Below are 24310 nucleotides of genomic sequence, written 5' to 3' on the forward strand. Positions count from 1 at the left end.
CTAAAATGTGGAAAACGAGGTGGCATTATGATTCAGCACTCCTGTTTGGCTGTCTTTCCTTAAACTTACCATCTCCAAATGGCTTGCAAATTTTCGTATGGAAAGCCACTATAGTGGCAAAACAAGCTATATTGGTGGAATGGACATCAAATAGTTACCCCACGACACAATAGTGGAGAACGCGGATGATTATACTCTCAAGAATGGAGCAGGTGGGAGTGCATGATTTTGCTTCAGTAGGAGGGGAGAAATTACAGCAGTGTTGGAGCCCATCCTGGAACACATTGACCCCAGACTCAGGCAAGGAGTTGGCTTTTGAACAAATAGACTTTAGCATAAAGACCAGACAAACAAACTTGGGAATGTTGTTATGGTGTTCAGTTAAAGGGACTTGGGGGTGGGAAAGGGGGGGGGGTTAGGGAAGTTAGAAAGGAAGAAAGACTGATTCAAAATGTAAATACAATAATTTGAAGATATATCACTTATGTTTAACCACCAATAAAAAGATTGAAACATAAATGCTAATGCGCCTATACATTTCTGTGGGCGCGTTAGCATTTAACGAGTATAAACCATTTCCATGTGTTAAAAACACTAACGCACCCATAGCTCTGCTTAGTAAACCTAGCCCTACATTCTTTAGCTTCTGTTAACTATATAGTGACTGTATAAATTAACACACTCCTATTAACCATATGATGGCAGCCTCAGTTGCAGGTCTTATGAATGTGGCACTGATTGTCTTACCAGTAGTCCACTTGTCCAGGCACATTTTCTTGTTAACTCTGTGATGGCTGTCTCATCAGCAGAACAGCTGTCTACATTTACAAACGAAAAATAGTATATGAAGGCAGTATAATAAAAAAAAAAAAAAAGAGTTCACTGTATTAAAAAGCTTACATTTTTTGCTCTATAGGAAAAATGACATCGCGCTGATGAAAGGTTTCTTGATGCTTTGAAGACAGCTAGCTAAGTTGAAATAAAACTGGCAGGATTTCTGAATGCATTTACCCACAGGTTTTACCATCGACCTTCCCCTACTTTGTACTTTTGGAGTGCTGCTTTCAAATTTTATTCATAACCACAAATTAACGTCATGACCTCTAGGCTTCTGCACCCAGATTATAGTCATTTAACTGTAGAGAGTTCTTTGCAAAATAACTAGTACATTTATGAACTGTATTAACCCTCTGCTGTTTGTCTCACTTTCAGACATCCACTGGTTGGTTCTCTTTTATTCTGTACTAATTTTCACACCTGCAGGACACCTATCCACATGACAGGCTTGAATATATTGCAGTGGTCAGGACTTGGCTGATTACAGCTGTGATGAGTTGTCAAATATGGAGATCACGGGTATACTGCAGCAAGAGCCTGATAAAATAGTTAGGATTTTAGTATTGTTGGAGATTAGAGCAATGAGTGTGCAGTGGAATCATTACTCTCACAGTGCTAAATTGGCAGAGTGTGGCTAGAAGTCCAGTACCTGCCCTGGATTTAGCATTATAGCTAAATTCAGAGCCTCAGTATTTTTGTTGTTAACTGCTTCAGATGTTTCTACAGTTGGGAAAATGGTAAAGATGACTGATTGTTTAAATAAATAAATTCAAGAGCAAGAGAACAGTAAGGTTTTGTTCAGAATGAAATTACTGGAAAGATCCATTTTCTTCTGTTTTGTATGGGAGATTGTTACACTGTAATACAGTAGATGCCCAATTATTCCTGCCACTCTGTCAGATATATATATTAGTTGCCATCCATAAAACAGTTTCCATCTTCCCCCATTGCATTCTACCTCTTTTGTGCAGCTGAGCATGCACATCCCCTTTTAATTGACATCCAGTTCCCTTCCCCTACCGTTTTCAACCACAAGACCCTACAATAATGCAAAGAACCACCATCAGCACAGATTCCCAGGTCCCTGTGACCTGTGGCTCCTTGCTACCAGCAGTCTGGTGAATGAAAGGAGCCTGCCAGACAGAACTGCACTTCTGCTGGATTTTACTATGCTTGCAGTGCTGAAAATCTTTAAGCACAGAAGCAGTGGTCTGGTCCAATGAGGGGAGCTTCTGAGTAAATTGGTGGTGGCAATGATTGATAACTGAGCAATAAAGGACATTGATTACATACCGGGAGGGAAGAGTGATCAACACATGAGCATTAAGAAGGTCATTTTCAGAGGCATTTATGTGCAGAAAACACTGGCTTATGTGTGGAAATAGTTTGTTTATAATGTTTCCCTTCTGCAGAGTTTACTTGTATGTGCTATCAATAGAAATCAAACAAAATAAAACATGGAAAAGAAAATAAGATGATACCTTTTTTATTGGACATAACTTAATACATTTCTTGATTAGCTTTCGAAGGTTGCCTTTCTTCATCAGATCGGAAATAAGCAAATGTGGTAGCAGATAGTATATATAAGAGAAACATCAAAGTCTGAAAGTCTGAAAGAGTGGGAGGGTGGGGGTATGCATGGGGACAATACAGGAACGCAAGACCTTTGAAGTCAGAATGATTGAATATTTTGACACCCAACAGACAGGACTTAACAAGGATCTGGGTTTTCTAGGTTTTCTAGCCCATTATAAACCATAAAGTTGTATTTCTCTGTTTATCACCCTCCTCTCACCTACCCACACCCATCCTATTAGAATATCAATGAAATGCTTTGATGTCCCCATGCATACCCCCACCCTCCCACTCTTTCAGACTGTCAAAGTAATGCTTTGATGTTTCTCTTATATATACTATCTGCTACCACATTTGCTTATTTCTGATCTGAGGAAGAAGGGCAACCTTTGAAAGCTAATCAAGAAATGTATTAAGTTATGTCCAATAAAAAGGTATCATCTTATTTTCTTTTCCATGTTTTATTTTGTTTGATTTCTATTGATAACCTTTAAGAGTGGACTAACACGGCTACCACACCTCTTTACTTGTATGTGCTTAAAGCCGGGTGTGAATGTTTTTACTTGAAATGAGCAGGGTTTAATTCCTGAAGAACCCTAGTCTAAACTTTCTTCTTAAAGGGAATGGGACTTGATATACCACCTTTCTGTGGTTTTTCAACTACATCCAAAGCCGTTTACATAGTATATACAGTTACTTATTTGTACCTGGGGCAGTGGAGGGTTAAGTGACTTGCCCAGAGTCACAAGGAGCTGTAGTGGAACCCAGTTCCCCAGGATCAAAGTCCACCGTATTAACCATTAAGTTACTCCTCCACGGAACTATTTTATTCCCTTTTCATTTTTGTTATCCTTCTCAATCTTTTCCAGTTCTGCTATATCTTTTTTGCAGTAACATACATAGTAACATAGTAGATGACGGCAGAAAAAGTCGTGCACGGTCCATCCAGTCTGCCCAACAAGATAACTCATATTTGCTGCTTTTTGTGTATACCCTACTTTGATTTGTACCTGTGCTCTTCAGGGCACAGACCGTATAAGTCTGCCCAGCACTATCCCCACCTCCCAACCACCAGCCCCTCCTCCCAACCACCGGCTCTGGCACAGATCGTATAAGTCTGTCCAGCACTATCCCCGCCTCCCAACCACCAGTCCTGCTGCCCACCACCGGCTCTGGCACAGACCGTATAAGTCTGCCCAGCACTATCCTCGCCTCCCAACCACCAGCCCCGCCTCCCGATCTTGACTAAGCTCCTGAGGATCCATTCCTTCGGCACAGGATTCCTTTATGCTTATCCCACGCATGTTTGAATTCCGTTACCGTTTTCATTTCCACCACCTGCCGCGGGAGGGCATTCCAAGCATCCACTACTCTGTCCGTGAAAAAATACTTCCTGACATTTTTCTTGAGTCTGCCCCCCTTCAATCTCATTTCATGTCCTCTCGTTCTACCACCTTCCCATCTCCGGAAAAGGTTCGTTTGCGGATTAATACCTTTCAAATATTTGAACGTCTGTATCATATCACCCCTGTTTCTCCTTTCCTCCAGAGTATACATGTTTAGTTCAGCAAGTCTCTCCTCATACGTCTTGTAACGCAAATCCCATACCATTCTCGTAGCTTTTCTTTGCACCGCTTCAATTCTTTTTACATCCTTAACAAGATACGGCCTCCAAAACTGAACACAATACTCCAGGTGGGGCCTCACCAACGACTTATACAGGGGCATCAACACCCCCTTTCTTCTGCTGGTCACACCTCTCTCTATACAGCCTAACAACCTTCTAGCTACGGCCACCGCCTTGTCACACTGTTTCGTTGCCTTCAAATCCTCAGATACTATCACCCCAAGATCCCTCTCTCCGCCCGTACCTATCAGACTCTCCCCGCCTAACCCATACGTCTCCCGTGGATTTCTATTCCATAAGTGCATCACTTTGCATTTCTTCGCATTGAATTTTAATTGCCAAACCTTAGACCATTCTTCTAGCTTCCTCAGATCCTTTTTCATGTTTTCCACTCCCTCCCGGGTGTCCACTCTGTTACAGATCTTAGTATCATCCGCAAATAGGCAAACTTTACCTTCTAACCCTTTGGCAATGTCACTCACAAATATATTGAACAGAATCGGCCCCAGCACCGATCCCTGAGGCACTCCACTACTCACCTTTCCTCCCTCCGAGCGAATTCCATTTACCACCACCCTCTGTCGTCTGTCCGTCAACTAGTTCCTAATCCAGTTCATCACTTCAGGTCCTATCTTCAGCCCCTCCAGTAGTGTGACCAGAATTGCACACAATATTCAAGATGTGATCACACCGTAGATCTATAAGGGGGCATTATAATATTCTATTCTCCATTCCTTTCTGAATAAATCCTAATATTCTATTTGCTTTTTTGACAACTGTCTCATACTGAGACGAGGACATCAATGTATTGTCCATAATGATTTTAAGATCCTTTTCCTCAGTGGTGATTCCTAATATGGAACCTACCATTATCTGTCTATAGTTAAGATTATTTTTCCCTGTGCACAGTGGTGTGCTGGTAAATTTTTAACAACAGGCTGTCTCCCCGGTCCACCTCGGCGCCCCCCCCCGTCCACCCCTGCGCCCCCCGTCCACCCCTGCGCCCCCCGACCACCTCTGTGCCCCCCCAAAAAAACAATTGCAGAGCTGGCTATACCCAGTGGGGGGGGGGGGGGCAGCGGCCAACACATTACTCTCTCCAGGAAAAAAAATTAAATGATCCCAGGTTCCAATCTAATTCATGTTTAATATGGGATAAAATGCCATAAATAAGTAAATAAACATAAACTTTTAACGTTCAGCACCTGATTCTCAAAGTGGACATATTCCAAACACTATAATGAAAATAAAATTATTTTTTTTCTACCTTTGTTGTCTGGTGACTTTGTTTCTCTGATCATGCTGGTCCAGTATCTGATTCTGCTGCTCTCTATCTGTTCCCTTGACTCCGTTTCCAGGGCTTCCTTTCCATTTATTTCTTTTCTTTCCTTCTTTCTTCTTCATTTCTGGTCCTCCGCATACTTGACTGTACAGTGGATCCAGCTTCCTCCTATTTTCTCCATCCATGTGCAGTTTCTCTCCTCACTTCCTTTTCCCTCATCTAATCTCCTTCCTCTATCTTCCCTCCATGTCCAGCATTTCTTCTCTCTCCCTTCCCTCCCCTCCATCCATGTCCAGAATTTCTCTTGCTCTCCCTGCCATCCATGTCCTGAAACTGTCCTCTCTCCCCTGCCCCTCTCTAGCCATCCATACCCAGCAATTCTCTTCTCTCCCCTGCCCCCTCTGCCCAGCAATTCTCTCCTCTGCCCATTCATGCCCAGCAATTCTCTCCCCTGCTTCCCTCTGCCCATCCATGCCCAGCAATTCTCTCCCCTGCCTCCCTCTGCCATCCATGCCAGCAGTTCTCTCCCCTGCCCCCCTCTGCCCATCCATGCCCAGCAATTCTCTCCCCTGCCCATCCGTGCCCAGCAATTCTCTCCCCTGCCTCCCTCTGCCCATCCCATGCCCAGCAGTTCTCCCCTGCCTCCCTCTGCCATCCATGCCCAGCAATTCTCTCCCATGCCCCCCTCTGCCCATCCATGCCCAGCAATTCTCTCCCCTGCCCATCCATGGCCAGCATATCTCTCCCCTGCCTCCCTCTGCCCATCCATGCCCAGCAATTCTCTCCCCTGCCTCCCTCTGCCCATCCATGCCCAGCAGTTCTCTCCCCTGCCCCCTCTGCCCATCCATGGCCAGCAAATCTCTCCCCTGCCCCCCTCTGCCCATCCATGGCCAGCAAATCTCTCCCCTGCCTCCCTCTGCCCATCCATGGCCAGCAATTCTTTCCCCTGCCCCCCTCTGCCCATCCATGCCCAGCAAGTCTCTTCCCTGCCCTCCTCTACCCACCCATGCCCAGCAGGTCTCTCCCCTGCCCCCCTCTACCCATCCAGCGATTATCCTCCCTCCCCTGCCGCTCCCACCCACCCCTCCGTGTTTTTTGAATTACCTCCGTCGAAGCGCCGCCATTTAAAGCCCTGCTGCGTGCTGGCTGGCCGTCTCCAGGCTTCCCCTGCTTGATTCGGATGATGTTCGTGCCTTAGTCCCGCCTTCATTCTGACGTCATTTCCTTTTTCGCGAAGGCGGGACTAAGGCACGAACATCATCCGAATCAAGCAGGGGAAGCCTGGAGACGGCCAGCCAGCACGCAGCAGGGCTTTAAATGGCGGCGCTTCGACGGAGGTAATTCAAAAAAGACGGAGGGGGGCGAAGGACATGGTTGTGCATGCTTCGGAGCGGCAGGGGAGGTAAGTATGGCCAGTGATGGCGCCCTCCTGCCATGCTTACCTCCCGCAATGGAGCCGGCTCGCCCCCAACAACAACCGGCTCGCAAGAGCTGTCAAAATTTAACAAGCGGCTCTTGCGAGCCGGTGCGAGCCGGCTCCAGCACACCACTGCCTGTGCATCACCTTTATGTGTTCACATTAAGTTTCACACTTCTCTAATCTGGCAACATTCTTTTTCTGTTATCACAGGTTACTTTTATTTTAACTACTTTGAATATTTTCATGTTATCTGCAAATGTGATCAATTGATTTGTTGCTCCCTTTTCCAGTTTAATTACTATGTAAGATAATACCAGTTCCAGTGAAAATGAGACACTGCACTGTGTACCCCTTTCATTGGGAAAATTAACCATTCGGTCACTCAGTTTGTTTCTTATCTTTTAACCAGTAGGTGACCGACAGTAAGACTGCCTCAAATCCAATGTCTTTTTAATTTCTTAAAGAGTCTTTCATGAGCGACTGTTTCACATACCTTCTGAAAATCTAAATACACTATGAGTGTAGTTACCCCCTTTGAAAATCAACATTATATTGACCACCCTCAAGTCCTCGGGTACAGAGGCAAATTTGAGTGATAAGGTGTAGATTGCCAGTAACAGGTTCCCAATTTTGTACTGAGTTCATATTTAACTGAAATGAATATCGTCAGACCCCAGTGATTTGCTACTATTTAGTTGGTCCTTTTTTTTTTTAGTCCCTCTGAATCATTATCTACAAAAGGTGGTTTCTAGAGTGTGTATTTCCACAGCATCCTCCACTGACTTTGTTGCACCTGTGTTGTAAAGATGACATATCTACCCATGTGCCTTTATAAAATAACTAGTGTATAAGCTCCTGCACAATTACATCTGTTTTCAGGTAGGTTGGTAGATATTGGTATATATACTTTGTAGTGCCAGTCCCACCCCTGGTCAACCCATTCTCTACCCCTGGGAACACGTACACGTATGGAGATAATTGTATAAGGAGCTGCCCAGTTCTAGACAGCAGAAAGGCACATAAATAGTGGCATTTTAGTCACTTTTTTTGTATAAATGACATCTAGTAGAATACCAACTAGTGGCAAAGTATGCTCCTTGATTTGATGGTGCATGCTTTGCTGGTGTGTGTGTTACGGAATTTGAGCAGAGCACACAGGTAAATTATAGAATTCTATCATTTACTTATGTATATGCTAATGTAGGTGTGAGTATTTACATCAGCTATAGGGCAAGTATGAGTGATCACGCCTTGATGTATGCATATTTTCAGCCATTTGCACCTACTTTTCTTTAGACAATCAACTTAAAATGGGTGCCATAACCCAGCACATATAGAGCTAGATTCTATATATCACATCTGAAAAATTGGCACCGAACAAAATACACCTAGGTATATTCTATAAAATACATCTAAATTTAGGCGTGGTTTATAAAATACGCCCAGCGCCCATCTACGCAACTAAATTTAGTAGCGGGCAGTCATGCCAAGTAAAACTTGGTGTAAATGCCAATGCCTAAATTAGGTGCAGACCCAGAGTATTCTATAACAACGTGTATAGTTTTTAGAAACGTCTATGGCCACATCTATTTTTCATCTATGCATCTTAGAATTTACACGCATCACCTTACAGAATACGCTTAGTTCTACACGTAAATTCAAATTAATGCCAATTAGTGTCAATTGCTTGCTAATTGGCAATTATCAGTTCTGATTGGCTTGTTAGCTAATTAAGTTGTGCACGCAAATCCAGAATATGACCGGATTAGCACTCGCAACTTATGTCGCACTATATAGAATCTGGGTAATAATGGGCAGCCTGTCATAGACTTACCCTCATATTCTCGGTGCTGTGTTTACTGAGTGTCTGCTTTTATATATATATGCTTGTATGTCTACATACATGATAGTTCACTACTACTACTTAACATTTCTAGAGCGCTATTAGGGTTACGCAGCGCTGTACAAATACCCATTTTGTAAAGTTTTACAGTCATCACAGGCTACAGTTGCATTAAATATGATTTTTGTGACTAATTTACTTTTCAACTACTTGTAGCTCTTCCAACTTCTGTTAGCCATTATCTCAATTTGCCACTAAGAAATGGCTAAATTTCACTTCTGAACTTTTTGTCCACTCCCTCCTTATTTCAGTAAACCAGCCATATCGCCTTCCCTCCAAACTGTCTTTGGGTGCACAGTCATTTGAAGGGAAATTTTATAACCAACTTGATTGTACAGAACAACATTTACACATTCAAGTCTAGGCTTATAAAATCATCTTGACCTTTCTGCCCCCCAAAATAATTTCCTCCACTTACAGTACGCTATTTTTCTGTAAATGAGAATGTAAGATAGCACTGCAGCCATTGTAAGGATTGCTCTAATGTTTTTTGTACAGAAATGTTGAATAATTGTGATTGAAAGTAATTCTGCACAAGCAGAGTTTCCTGAATTATAAAAAAAAAAATTGAGTGTGATAAAGATACAACCCAGTGTACACTTTGTTTTGTTTTACAACTGGTGGTAGTTCTTTCTTTCTTGTTTAGTTTTATTGGACACGTGTCTGATCTTTTCAGTTTTAGATCAGTAGGCTTCATGCTGCTGCCCACTCTTTATCATCATGGTCTATTAATGCACTAGAAGTCCTGCCCTGGAACTGTCCCTTATATGGCATTCTCCCTTTTCTCGTTGCATGGTTGTAATGCTGGTTGGATCCATATTTTAGTTGTGGCAAATATCTTTCAGGTCTCTTCTGCCAACATTTCTGTGTGTATTCATCTCTCGTTTTCTGTATTTCTTGCAGCCCAAAGGCATGTCTTGACATATATAGAGGATGCAGTGAGCCAACTGCTGGAGAACAAAGAGGAGGTCTGTCAATATGGCATCGCCAGGTTTTTTACAGAATAGTAAGTACCTCTGGCCTAGTAGTACACCTGGAAATGTGAGAAGTAACTCAGAAAAGTATGACTTGTGACGTGACACAGAACGGTTCACTTGATAGGAGCGAAGCAGTCACATGATATATATATATATATATATACTAGTGAAAAAGGCACGTTTCTCACACAAATGGGCACTAGCAAGGTTATCATGTAATGGTGATAATGTTTTTTTTTTTTTTTTTTTGCATGAAGTCTTTATTGACAAGTAATACAATATCCAACAGAGCAATACAGAATGAACCTCACCTTACATTTCATGGTAACTTAACACAAGTCATGTATAACAGTTGGCCATTGCTAACACATCACGCCTCCCGTTGTTAACAATTCGGGTTCAGTATATTTCACTTGTGTGCAATTGTGCCTAAACACATATATTACCTTCAGAACTCCAGTCTTTATAAATTTTTAAACTTTTATTAAACATAACCTATACCCTTGACCTGCCCTCTGTCCCAGCCTCCCCCCTCCCCTTCCCCCCCCCAACAGAACTCGCACTATACTCCAGCCCAAAACATCATCGTGGTTGTACATGACAGATAAAGGCATCCCATATAGAGTGCCACTTAGTTGTTTGATTGCGCCTCTCACCCACTAGCCTTTCCTTCTCACAAACGTACCCCAGTTTTTGGAGCCATCTGGCTAGCGGTGGAACTATAGGCTGTTTCCAGCAGGCGGCTATAACAATTCTGGCTGCACATGTGGCGTAATGCATCAAAGTTTGTTGGGTGTAAGAAAAGCCTGCTACTTTAGCTGAGAATAAAAAGATGGTTGGGTGCCATGGGATCAGGCCACCCAACCACACCTGCAGTCTGCTGCGGATCGCTTTCCAAAAAGCCCTAATCTTCCCACAGTTCCACCATATATGCCTCATAGAACCCATGGAGCCACAACCCCTCCAGCACAGCCTCGACAGCTCAGGGTAAATGCGCCTGAGGCGCTCAGATGGCATATACCATCTAAACAGCACTTAATGGCATTCCTCTCTAAAAGGTACATAGACGACACCCCCGCCTCGGGCCCTCTCCATTCTCTCCCATGCCTCCTCCTCCAGCTCCATGCCCAGCTCCCTCTGCCAGCTCTTCCTGTGAAGGGAGTAGCGAGGTGTTTGTTTATTAATAATTTGGTATAGGCGTGATATCATCCCCCTGGTCATGGCTGGTCCCTCATAGATTTGCTCAATGGTTGTTTGTTCCCTTTTCATCACTTTCTGGACTGCCCGTGTATTAAGAAAGTGAGACAGTTGTATGTAAGCATACTCATCATTCCCCATGGTCGGGAATTTCTCTCGGGCTTCTGGAAAGGACATAAGAGATTCCCCCTCATACAGTTGTCCCCATATTCGCAAGCCTCCCTCATACCATCTGGTAAATGCTCCAGATTCCGTCCCCGGGTAAAACATTGGGTTATATGCTATTGGAGACAGACGAGACAATGTACATCGGCGATGTGGAAAAAGACTATCCCAGTTAGATAATGTGGCATAGATAGACGGGCATAGGCCCTCGCCCAAAGACCTGTGTGCTTTTGGGAGCCACATAATCGCCCCCAAGGGCCGAGCGCCTACTGTATATTGTTCCAAGTGTACCCACTGACGATCCAGGTAGTCCTGGAACCATTCTACGGCCGCACGTGCCTGTACTGCCCGGTAGTACCAAGCCAGATTGGGGACCCCGAGCCCTCCCCTGTTCCTATCCTGATACAGAAAAGCCCGCGCTAATCTCGGGCGTTTGCCTGCCCAAATAAAACACACAATACGGTCTTGTACTACAGCTAAAAATTTGCGGGGCATCTTAATTGGAAGTGCCTGGAATAAGTATAGCAGGTGAGGTAGGATGTTCATCTTAACTGCAGCTATACAGCCAAACCAGGAAAGCTCAAGGTCACCCCACCTGTCCATATCTTCAGTGAGTGCTCGGGCCAGCCCCTTGTAATTTTCTGCAAAAGGTTCAGAGAGTTTAGCCGTTATGTTCACTCCCAGGTAACGCAGGCCCTTACTAGCCCACCTAAAGGCGTACAAGGACTTTAGTGCTTCCACTTCTTCCCCAGGGAGCGTCACGTTTAGGGCTTCAGATTTTGACATATTCACTCGAAATCCTTATACTACTGAATATTCTTCAATATCCCGCATAAGCCAGGAAAGGTGGTCAGAGGGCGGGTAACAAATAACAACACATCATCTACAAATAAGGACAACTTGTGTTCCCTCCCTGCTATAGTAATGCCAGTGACACCCGGGTTGGATCTGACCCTGGATGCAAAAGGTTCCATGACCATGGCGAACAGCAGTGGAGAGAGGGGACATCCCTGCCTGGTGCCTCTATGTAAGGTGAACATGTCAGAATTACCCCCGTTAACTCTAATACATGCTTTGGGCGAGCTGTAAAATGCTTGAATCCACCCACGAAACCGTGGCCCTATCCCAAAAGTCTCCATCACTTTGTACATAAATGGCCAGTGCACCCTTTTCGGCGTCTAGACTGAGGAGACACATAGGCCTTCTCATTCTATTGGCCAGGTGCAGTAAGTTGACCATACGCCTCGTGTTGTCCGCCGCTTTCCTATAGGGAACAAAGCCCACCTGATCGGGATGGATAATCGCTGGTAGCAGCGGGCCCAGCCTGTTGGCCAAAACTTTAGCTAGTATCTTAACATCCGCATTTAGTACTGATATGGGGCGATAAGAACTACATTCCGTGTGGTCCTTATCCGGCTTAGGGAGCACCGCTATCCATGCCTCCAGCATGGAGGCCGGCAACGACTCCCCCTGCCCTATTTGGTTAAACAAGTCAGCCAGAAGTGGAGCCAATTCAGGGGCAAAGTTCTTATAAAATTCATTGGGGAGCCCGTCCAATCCAGGGGATTTACTAGATGGCAAATGCTGGATGGCTGTTTGGATTTCAACTGGAGTGACTGGCTCCTCAAGGATTGCCTGCTGTTGGTTTGTCAGGGAGGCAAGATCACTCTCCGCTAAGTATTCTGAAATAGATTCAGCTGAAGGGTTAATCTCTCGGGCGTATAACTCCTGATAAAATTCGCAAAAATGCTGCCTTATGGCCTCCGAAGTATTCAGCGTATCTCCCCTCCTCCCCTTGATGTGGGTTACTGCTCTTTCCATTTTTTGCCTGCGCAGCCTGATGGCCAGGAGGCGGCCCGCCTTGTTTGTAAATTCGTATGAACGTACCTTCGTTCTTGACTGGAGCTGGCTTAAGTGCTCTGAGTAAATAGAGTCCAGCAGGAGACGCTGGGCTCGCAGCTCTTCCTGGATTTTCTGAGACCCACCCGCCTTATGTTGCGCCTCTAAAGTCCGCATCCTGTCCAAGCAGTGGGCCAGTTGATTCCTACGGATCTTAGCCCGCTTGCTAGCTATTTGTAAAAAGTATCTTCTAGACACTGCTTTCATAGCGTCCCACACTACACAAAGAGGGGGACCCAACTCCCTATTAAGCTGCAAGTACTCTTTTAGCACTTTCCTACATCCCTCAACAACCTCCCCCTCTTGTAGTACACTCGCATTAAGAGTCCATCTCTGATCCTTGATCTCCGCTTTGATAGTTGGCAGCGTGACCCACACCGGCGCGTGGTCGGATAGAGTCACACTACCAATACCTGCAGTCGGGCCCCTTTCTGACAGTGCTACATCAAGAAAAATATAGTCGATACGTGAATAGGAGGCGTGCACTGCGGGGAAGTATGTATAGTCCCTCACATGTTCGTGAGTCAGCCGCCACACATCCAAAGTCCCCAAAGAATGTGCTAGAGAGCCCAAGGCGAGAGAGTCCCTGCTCACGGGTTGCTGGGTTACCCCGGACCGGTCCATCACCGGATCCATAACTCCATTAAAGTCACCCCCCCCCCAGGATTATGGATCCCTGTGCGAAAGTAGCTAGGAGGTGCTTGACCCTGGAATAGAAGGCCCCCTGGTGTTCATTAGGTGCATAAATTGAAGCTAAAGTTAGGTCTACCTGGTCTATAACTATGTGAAGGAACAAGAAACGCCCGCCCGGGCCCCGTTTGGTCTTCACTATGTGGGGTGATACTGACTTATGAAACAACACCGCCACGCCTCGTTTCTTGGAGCCTTCAGTGGAGGAGGCAAAAAGGGCCCTGGGATAGCTAGGATGGGAGAGAAGTCTCTCATGCCTTCGGCGAAGGTGCGTCTCCTGCAACAGAACTATGTGTGGCTTCAGCTGTTGGAACTCCTTAAATAATTTCTGCCTTTTTGGGGCATATTCAACCCTTTTACATTGTATGATAAAATCTTTAGGTCCACACTCATTTTTAGGTAACAAAACTTCTTGTGGCAAGCCTTGCAGGATAACCCCCTACCTGCATCTGCACCTCCCAAAACCTGTATTGTGCGAGTCCAATCCCTACCACCCTACTAAGGTCCACTACCCCCCCTCCTCCCTGTAACCCCCCTATATACCCCTCATCCAAACACCAACCAGAGGTTGTAGACCCCCTATGTGGGAACGGAGAAAGTGACCCAACCCGGCCCAGGCCACCCAGCCCCCCCACCCCCTCCCCTATGCCCATCAGCCATCCACCATGGCCCAGAACCCTTCTGGGCTTACCTTTATTAAGAACATCCATTATTTACACCCCATCTCCCATTATACCCTTAATTAACCCCCCCCCCCCGTTCATCCCTCTTATCATACCCGCACATCCTTTAACATTCCCCTCCCAATTACTTCACCCAGAACATTCAGCAGAAATGCATGCAAGAATCTTGAATATAATACATCTAAGTATACCGGAAACATGGCAAGACATAGATGACTCGACTGTCACTATTCACTAATTACCACAAATTTGTCCGTCTTCCCTCCGACCACCGCAGAAGTGGCAAAGTTCGTGTTGTAGACCCCGACTGTAGTACTTTACCAGAGCTCAGGTCGCTTCTGCCGCAGTTTTCCGTTTTGGATTGCTCCTCTTGGCGGATTCGGGGATCCGTTGCCATTTTTGTAATTTTACTTTGGTTGCTGGCGCCACCGTGCCCGGAGGCGCCTTGGAAGTCACCAGGCCCGCCACGTACAGGGATGCCCACGCTTCAGTTAGTGAGTAAACTCTGTATTTAACCCCCTTTACAGTAAAATTCAATGAAAAGGGAAAACCCCACCGATATGGGATCCGCTCCTTGATTAGGATGTCCAAGCCTGGCTTCAGTTGGCGTCTCTGTTGCAAGGTGAACTGCGAGAGGTCCTGATATACAGTTATTTTAGCCCCTCCAAACTCCAGGTCCTGTTTCTTCCTGGCGCAGGCAAGTATTTGCTCTTTGACTTCGTATTTTTGGAATCGGGCAATCACATCTCGCGCTCTATTTTCCTGTCTCTGGCCAAGAGCTCTGTGTGCTCTGTCTAGCTCTATCGCTACTGTTGCCGCCTCCGCACCCAGCAGATTAGCACACAGGGTCTGCACTATTTGCGGGACATCCTCCGTCTCACCGCCTTCAGGAACACCTCGGAATTGGAGGTTGTTCCGCCTCCCTCGATTCTCTAAATCGTCCATTTTGTAGGTCAGTTCCTTTGCTTTCTGATCCAATTCTTTCAATTGCGCCTCATGGGAAGTCAAAGACTCCGCGTGCTCTTCCAGCCGCATCTCCGCATCTTCGACTCTTCCCCCCAGCTCACGGAGGTCCGAGCTCAGTACCTCCATCCGGTCCAGTATTTCTTCTTTAGATTTTTGTATATCAGCCTGGATACCTGAGAGGATCTGGCGAAGTTCACCCGACACGCCCTTTTTTGCCTGGGGCCTCCGCGATTCCGCCATCGATAGGGCTGAGTCTGAGTCGGAGGGTGAGGCCTGCGCCAATGCCTCGTGACACTTCGGGTTTTTGTTTGCCCCGCCGCCTGCAGGCTTCTCCGTGTCTTTGTTCAGCGCGGGTTGCGCTTTATTCATGGCGAGTCAGGTTAGTGTCTTCGGGGGACATGCTAGAGGCTTTCAAAAAGTCTGATGGCTGCTGTTAGTATCTTTTAGTCGTTGCGAGGAGCGGGAGCTCTGAAGCTAAGCTGCCATTGCCAGCGGTGATGTCACTTCCTCTTGGTGATAATGTTTTTAAGGGAACCGTTGGGAGAAATGTTCTGTCACGATAAGTAATAATTGGGAAGGGTGTATAATGAGTAATATGCTCCAGGGGTATGAGATACGGATTGTTTTATCTATATTTCCTTGTCACTTGCAGCAGATGAATCCAGGAACTAGTGGGTTAAGTCCGCCTACCAGCAGGTGGAGATAGAGATAAACAAACTAAAGGCAGTGATGCCAGACGGCCAGCTAGTATGTCTCTATCTCAGCAGGTGGTGGACGGCTTTTTCTCCAGCTCCTGGGCCCAAGGCCTCTGAGGGTGCTTCTGGGCCGGTGGCCAGTTTGAGCCGGGGGTGGCGGACTGGTGGTGTCCCCTTTATTTTTTTATGAACATTTATACCCCACTTTTTTCCACATGAAGCAGACTCAAAGTGGCTTACAATGCATCTCAAATTCCCTCTGAACAGGCTTTTGCTGTTCCTTTCCTTCCCTATTTGTTTCTGCCTCCTCACTAAAAAAAAAAAAAAAAAGAGAACCATAGAATTTATTTAAAAGAGAAACAGACAAGCACAGGGAAGTTTGTTTTTGCTGAGAGCAGGTTTGTGTTACTGCTGTCCGAGTCTTGTTTTCTGTTGCCTGTTTGTCTGAGCCTGCCTCGAAGTGGAGTTGGAGAGTTTTTTTCTTCGGCTCAGCTGTCAGTTCCCGCGCTTTCCCAGTCTGGGGTAAGTCCTGCTGGGTTCCTGTTCGGGGGCGGGTGATGGCAGCGGAGGCAGTAAAACACTGTTCCCGATGCGGGAAACGACGTTCGGCGGTGGGCCTTTGCAGCGCAGGGTGCGCTGATTTGGCGGGACTCGACGAAGCGGTGCCCCCCCCCCCCCCGACAGCGTGCTTTCCCACCCGGAGACTGGCGATTCTCGTGCCATTTTGCGATCGGTCGAGGAGCCGGCTCCGGTAGCGGTTTTTTTGGCAAAGCTTCTCTGCTGATAGGGAGTCGGGGGGGGGTCGTTTGGCACTGTGGGCGGTGGTGCAAGTGCCTTGGCTGCGACCTCCTCCATTACGGGGGAGGGGTTTTCACCAGTTTATTTTGCTACTCCATCAGGCATTTTTGTTGAAAAGGGCCTTGCCCCCCTCCCTCACGCGGCTGCGACAGCTTTGGCCTTTGATCCTCTCAGGGGGTAACCAAGAGATTTTGGGGATTTCCCCAGAGGATTTCTCCTCCCTTAAAAAGCCTAGGCTTTCTTTGGGGTCTGAAGAGGGGTCCTGCATACAGTCGCCTGCAGCTCCCTCCGTGGTGGCTCTCTCAGAGCAGACAGGGATAGATGACGTGGAGGACGGTGTCCTCACTGACCAACTGGAGGACTCTTCCGCTGTGAGGATTTTCCATAAGGAGGAGTTGTCCTCCTTTATCTCTCAGGTGCCGGAAGCCATGAATATAGAGGACCCTGAGGTTGCAGCTTCTCAGGCGGTCAACCCCAAGATGGCTAGTACCAGATGACCTTTTAAAGGCCTTTTCCGCTACATGAAGCTATTGAAGAATTGATTTCGGCCCAGTGGGCGGATCCAGATGAGGGGCTGAAAGTAGCCAGGGCTATGGCCAGGCTATATCTGGTTTCAGCGGACCGTTTAGAGCAGTTTGCTCTACCTGGGGTGGATTCCCTCGTGACAGCGGTCTCTAAGAAGACTACTCTTCCAGTGGAAGGTGGTGTGGCACTTAAGGATATGCAAGACAGACGGCTAGAGGCCTCTTTAAAACGTGCCTTGAGGTGGCCGCTTTGACACTTCAAACTTCTGTTTGTAGTTCTTACGCGGCTAGAGCTTGTCTCAGTTAGCTACATTCTGTCATGGATTCGATTTCAGAGTCTGATATGCCGGGAACTCCTGAGATGTCGCTGATGGATATTGGGCTGGCGTACTTGGCGGATGCCTTGTATGATTTGGTCCGTGCTTCGGCCAAACTCATGGCCTTGACCGTTTCCTTTTGGCGTCTTCTGTGGCTCCGTTATTGGGCCGCAGATATGGCCTCTAAGCAATGGCTCATTAAATTGCCTTTCCGAGGGAAATTGCTTTTTGGGGAAGACCTAGAAAAGATTGTTAAAGATTTGGGGGACTCCAAATCTCAGCGTCTTCCGGAGGATAGACACAAGTCTACTTCCAGGCAGGGAGCCTCGAGGTCACGTTTCAGAGAGACACGACGGTATCGCCCGGGGCGATCCAACACAGCCTTTCAGCATCCTCGTTTTGGGCAGCGTTCTTCCTTTCGCAACAAGAAGCGTCCGGCTGGACCCCCCTCTCGTCAGGGGGCTCCTTCTCGGGCCTCCCAGTGATGGGGCGCAGGTCCACTCGGGAGGAGAGCAGATTGGTGGTCGGCTTTCTCTGTTTCTTCCAGAGTGGGCCATAATTAATTCGGACCAGTGGGTCCTCGGTGTGGTGCAAGAAGGTTAAAAGCTAGAATTCTTCTCTCCCGTCACAGACTTTTTTCTGGAGTCCCGCTGTGTATCGTGGGCCAAGAGGACAGCGGTTCTGCAGTGTTTGCGAGACCTGCTATAGATAGGGGCTATCGTGTCTGTTCCTCCTCTCGAAAGGCGCACAGGTCGGTACTCCATCTTCTTTGTGGTTCCAAAGAAGGGAGGGGCTTTTCGGCCTATTCTCGATCTCAGAAAAGTAAACCAGTTTTTGCTGGTTCGTCACTTCTGCATGGAGACATTAAGGGCAGTTATTACTGCTGTTCAACCAGGCGAGTTTTTGACTGCTCTCGATTTGAGGGAATCTTACCTGCACATTCCCATTTGGCAGCCCCATCAGAGATTTCTCAGATTTGCGGTGCTGGGTCAGCACTTCCAAATTTCGGGCCCTTCCTTTCGGAATGGCCACTGCCCCACACACTTTTTCCAAGGTCATGGTGATGGTGGTGGCGTTCCTGCAGAAGGAGGGGATTCGAGTGCATCCATATCTCGACGACTGGCTGATTCGGGTGATGACAGCAGCGAGAGTCGAATGGTCACTGACCGAGTGATTGCGGTGTTGCAATCCCTTAGGTTGGGTGGTCAATATGGGCAAGAAGTCATCTGGTTCCTACTCAGAGTCTGGAGTATCTTGGAGTGCAATTCGATACGAAGCGTGGGAAGATGTTTCTCCCTGAGGGTCGAAGATCAAATTGCTTTCTCAGGTCCGGACCTTATTGAGTTGACGCGCTCCCGAGTGTGGGACTATGTTCAGCTCCTTGGTTCCATGATGGCGACCTTGGAGGTCATTCCATGGGCAAGGGCTCACATGCGGCCTCTTCAGAATTTCCTTTTGAGCAGATGGTCACCGATGTCGCTGGATTATCAACGACGCCTTCCTTGGTCGAGCCAGGCCAGGGACAGTCTCGCATGGTGGCTCCGGTCAGCCAGTTTGCAGAAGGGTGTTTCTCTGGCATCTCCCAATTGGGTGGTAGTCATGATGGATGCCAGCCTTGCGGGCTGGGGAGCCCATTGTCTTCATAGAGTAGCCCAGGGATCGTGGACCCCTCTCGGAGTGACTTGGTCGATAAATTGTCTGGAGTTGCGAGCAGTCGTGAATGCACTGCAGAGTTTTCAGGACCTTCTGCAGGGGCAGGCGGTTCGTGTATTCTCGGACAACACCACGACGATGGCCTACTTCAATCGGCAGGGGGGGGCACTCACAGTCTTCCCTTGGCAGTGGAAGCATCTCGTCTTCTAGTATGGCCAGAAGTGCATGTTCAGAGTCTGTCGGCAGCACACATTGCAGGTCAAGACAATGTTCAAGTAGATTTTCTCAGCTGGACTCTTTTGGACGCAGTGGAATGGACGCTGTCGGACTCGGCTTTTCGGCTGATCTGTCAACGTTGGGGAAGACCAGTAATGGATCTCATGGCCATGGCTTGCAATGCCAAAGTTCCCCAGTTCTTCAGCCACAAACGGCAGTCAGGATCCGCAGGATTGGATGCTCTTCTCCAGCCATGGCCGGAACAACAGCTACTGTATGTTTTTCCTCCATGGCCTCTGATAGGGAGAGTTCTTTGCCGCATAGGGCGGCATCAGGGCCGGTTGTTGTAGTGGCCCCAGACTGGCCCCAAAGGCCGTGGTATGCGGATCTTGTTCAAGCACTTTGAGCCACCATTGCGACTTCCGGTGACTCCCGATCTGCTGCATCAAGGGCCAGTTCAGATGGGAAATCCCTCCCGCTTTGGTCTTACGGCCTGGCTATTGAGAGGTGGCAGCTGAGGAAGAAGGGATTTCAGGACCAGTCGTTGCCACTCTGTTAGGGGCACGGAAGCAGTCCTACTTCAGCAGTGTACGCGCGAGTGTGGAAAGCTTCTTCGCGTGGTGTGCTTTGCGTGCTGAATCGCCTTTTCGGGCAGACATTCCGGTTATTCTGGAGTTCCTTCAGAATTGTCTTCAAAAGGGATTGGCATATAATTCCCTTTGAGTGCAGGTGGCCACGCTAGTTTGTTTTAGGGGCAAACTGGACGGTTACTCTTTAGCAGCTCACTCTGATGTGGTACGTTTCCTACGCGGGGCTCTTCGGCTTCAGCCTCCTCTGCGCAGCCGTGCCCGGCGTGGCATTTGAATGTGATACTGCGAGCCCTCCAGGCCCCACCATTTGAGCCATTGAATAAGGTTTCTGAGAAGGATCTAACACTTAAGTCATGGTTTTGGTGGCCATTGCTTCGGCTAGGAGGATTTCTGAAATTCAGGCTTTGTCTTGCAGAGATCCTTTTTGCAGTTTTCTGAAGCAGGGGTGTCGATCCGGACGGTGCTGTCGTTTCTACCTAAAGTGGTTTCGGCTTTCCATGTCAATCAGGCGGTTTATCTTCCGTCTTTTCGAAGAGAGGATTATCCGGGGGAGTTTGCCTTGCTACGTTTCCTGGACATGCGGAGAGCCTTGTTTTGGTACTTGCAGATCTCTAACGAGTTTCGACGCTCGGATCATCTCTTTGTGCTCTTGTCGGGATCGAAAAGAGGTGAGCAGCTTCTAAGGCTTCCATGGCTCTCTGGATTAGGGAAGCCATTGGAGCGGCGTATCTGCTACAAGGGCGGACGTCTCCAGTGGCCCTGAAGGCGCATTCTACTCGGGCACAGGTGGCTTCTTGGGCTGAGGCGTCGGCCTTATCTCTGGAAGAGATTTGTCGGGTGGCTACTTGGGCGTCCTGTCATACTTGTGCAAAGCATTACAGGCTAGACGTGTCTGCTCGGGAGGATGCGAGTTTTGGGGCGGGAGTGTTGGCGCGGGGAGCGTCGGCTTCCCATCCTACTTAAGGAATGCTTTGGTACATCCCACTACTTCCTGGATTCATCTTCTGCAAGTGACAAGGAAGGTAAAATTATGTCTTACCTGATAATTTTCTTTCCTTTAACGCAGCAGATGAATCCAGGATCCCTCCCTAGTTCAGCCAACGTTTTTTTCATTTTCCGCGCAGTGTGGCCATTTTTTCCTTCCGGGTTCTCTTTTGCAGAGTTCAGACAGATATGGGAACACGGAAAGGATTCTGATTTCTGGATCAAGTTGCAGTTATTTTGAAGTTTTTATTTGGTTCTCTGTTTTTCATAGTGAGGATGGTTTCTATCTCCACCTACTGGTAGGCGGACAACCCACTAGTTCCTGGATTCATCTACTGTGTTAAAGGAAAGAAAATTATCAGGTAAGACATAATTTTACCTTTTTTTTTAATCTTTCTTTTTTTTTTTTGTGATTTTTATTTATAGTAGTTTTTAAAAGATAAAGAGCACGTAGACTCCATCCATGTCCAGCATTTCTCCTCTCTTCCCTCCCCTCAATCCATGTCCAGCATTTCTCCTCTCTTCCCTCCATCCATGTGCATCGCCTTCCTGACTTCCCTCCCCTCCATCCATCCATGTCCAGCAACTCTCCATTCTCCTCAACCCTCTCCTCCATCCACCCATATCCAGCAAATTTCTTCTCTCCCCTGCCCCCTCCATTCATCCATCCATGTTCAGCAATTCTCTCTCTCCCGCCCTCCCCTCCATCCATCCATCCATCCATGTCCAGCAACTCTCCATTCTCCCCTGCCCTCTCCTCCATCCATCCATGTCCAGCAATTCTCCTCTCTCCCCTGCCCTTGCCTCCTGTGCTGTCAAGGGCTCTCTTCTCCCCCTACCCTCCTCTCCAGTTCCAGCCATCTCTCCCCCTCCCCTCCCATCCTTGTCCAGCGATTCTCCCTGCCCTCCCTCAGCTCCCTGATAGCCCTCCTCTCCATTCCTTCCTCCCCCCCTGCGCGTTTAACCCTTTTACTTTCAGGCGCAGGGATGGAAGTGGACAACACAGCTTCTCCCTTCCCTCACACAGTGTCCCGCCCTTGCGGAAACAGGAAATGCATCATCGCAGAAGGTGGGACACTATGTGAGGGAAGGGAGAAGCTGGAGGCGAGCCCGCTGTGTTGTCCTCTTCACTGCCATCACTGCGCCTGATAGTAAAAGGATTAAACGCGCAAGGGAGGGAGGAACGGAGAGGAGGGCTGTCGATCGGGGAGCTGAGGGCGGGAGGGACCGTCTGAAAGCTGCCCTGCTGCAGCGCTGCTGTGCCAGGCAGCCCTGCATTTGGGGGGGGGGGGGCAGCAGCCAGGGGAAGGTCACCTATGACTGTCCTCCCATCCCATCCATGTCCATCAATTCTCCCCTGCCCTCCCCTTCCCTTCCTCCCTCCCTCCCCTCGATGTCCCTAGATTCTCTCCTCCTGACATCATCTCGCCTCCAGCGTTCTCTTCCCCATCATTGTTCCGCCCCCTGACGTCAGTACGTTTTGATGCAAGGGCGGGGCAATGAGTGGGAATGGATGTTACGAACCCAGGCATCCAGACGTAGAATGTTGGAGGTGCAAATTATTATATAGGATATAACTCAGGGCAAGTTATATTTGTTATAAGTACATAATTATTGCAATACTGGGACATACCAAAGGTCCATCAAGCCCAGCATCCTGTTTCCAACAATGGCCAATCCAAGTACCTGGCAAGATCCCAAAACAGCACAATATGCAGCTTATTCTAGAAATCAGCGGTGGATTTTCCCAAAGTCCATTTTAATAATGGTCTATGGACTTTTCTTTAAGGAAGCCATCCAAATATTTTTTAAACCCCGCTAAACTAACTGCTTTTACTACATTCTCTGACAGTGAATTCCAGAGTATAATTATACGTTGAGTGAAGAAATATTTTCTTCGATTCATTTTAAATTTACTACTTTGCAGCTTCATTGCATGCCCCCTAGTCCTAGTATTTTTGGAAAGAGTAAACCAGCGATTTCCGTCTACCTGTTCCACTTCACTCATTATTTTATAGACCTCTATCATATCTCCCTTCAGCCGTCTTTTCTCCAAGCTGAAGACTTTCAGCCTTTCCTCATAGGGAAGTTGTTCCATCCCCTTTATCATTTTCGTCACCCTTCTCTGCACCTTTTCTAATTCCACTATATATTTTTTGAGATGCGGTGACCAGAATTGAACATGATATTCAAGGTGCGGTTGCACCATGGACCGATACAAAGGCATTATAATGTCCTCACTTTTGTTTTCCATTCCTTTCCTAATAATACTTAACATTCTATTTGTTTCCTTAGCCATTGCCGCACACCGAGCAGAGAGTTTCAATGTATCATCAACAATGACACCTAGATCTCTTTCCTGGTCGGTGAGTCCTAATGTGGAACTTTGCATTACGTAACTATAATTCAGGTTCTTCTTTCCCACAAGCATCACTTTACACTTGCTCACATTAAACGTCATCTGCCATTTAGGCATCCAGTCTCGTAAGGTCCTCTTGTAATTTTTCACAATCCTCTTGCAATTTAACAACTTTGAATAGCTTTGTGTCGTCAGCAAATTTAATTGCCTCACTAGTTACTCCCATCTCTAGATCATTTATAAATATGTTAAAAAGCAGCAGTTGCAGCACAGACCCCTGTGGGGAACCCCACTATCTCTACCCTTCACCATTGAGAATATTGACTATTTAACCCATAGGCGCCCCGTATAAGAGGCTTGGGGACGCTAAGCCTCCCCAGCCAAGCTGTGACCTTCCCCGCCTGCCTCCTCCCCACATGTAGCAAAAAAAATTGTATTTTCCGCTGCTACTCACCCCGCTCTGAGCCCGCCCTCAGCTCCCTGACAGCCCTCCGTACTGGCTCTCCCAAATAGATTTCTGAAAAATAAGGCGCATCGGCGCCTAATGCGCATGCATCTGCTTAGCTCCACCTTCCCACTTTCACACGCTGGCGCCGTGGCGGACGCGGTACCGCCTATGCGCATGTGCTTCCATCTTCCCGCTTGCACACGGTGCCGCCAGTGCCTGAACAGGTATGTTGTAGAAGATGTAATGTTCATCGCCAGACTGCTGCATCGCCCAGTTTGTGGTTGGTGCAGGGCAGCCAGCTGTTCGGCGGCGGTGCTTGGCCTTGGCTGTGTGAGGCTGTTATGAAGTAAGTGAGCTGTTCTTCTTTCTTCATTTTTGGCTGCTGGCTTGGCTGTAGTGGTAAGGTAAGAAGGGTCCAGGGACTCCGTGGTGCATGCTGTGTGAGATTATTAAAAATAAATGCGTGGGCCATCTGTAAAAAGTCTAAAGCTGTTCCAGGAGGATA

The 24310-nt window shown here is 47.4% G+C and overlaps 1 protein-coding gene across 1 annotated transcript in view; it reads left to right on the forward strand.

Annotated features, from left to right (window-relative positions):
- Window positions 1–24310, forward strand: part of C4H11orf49 (chromosome 4 C11orf49 homolog) — a 242936-nt gene that overhangs the window by 45949 nt on the left and 172677 nt on the right. Inside the window, exon 2 of the mRNA XM_030199487.1 lies at window positions 9548–9650. Within this exon, the coding sequence (XP_030055347.1) occupies window positions 9548–9650 (103 nt within the window). The remainder of the gene's footprint in view (window positions 1–9547; window positions 9651–24310) is intronic.

Source organism: Microcaecilia unicolor, chromosome 4 (genome assembly GCF_901765095.1).
Source record: "Microcaecilia unicolor chromosome 4, aMicUni1.1, whole genome shotgun sequence".
In the NCBI taxonomy this organism is placed as follows: domain Eukaryota; kingdom Metazoa; phylum Chordata; class Amphibia; order Gymnophiona; family Siphonopidae; genus Microcaecilia; species Microcaecilia unicolor.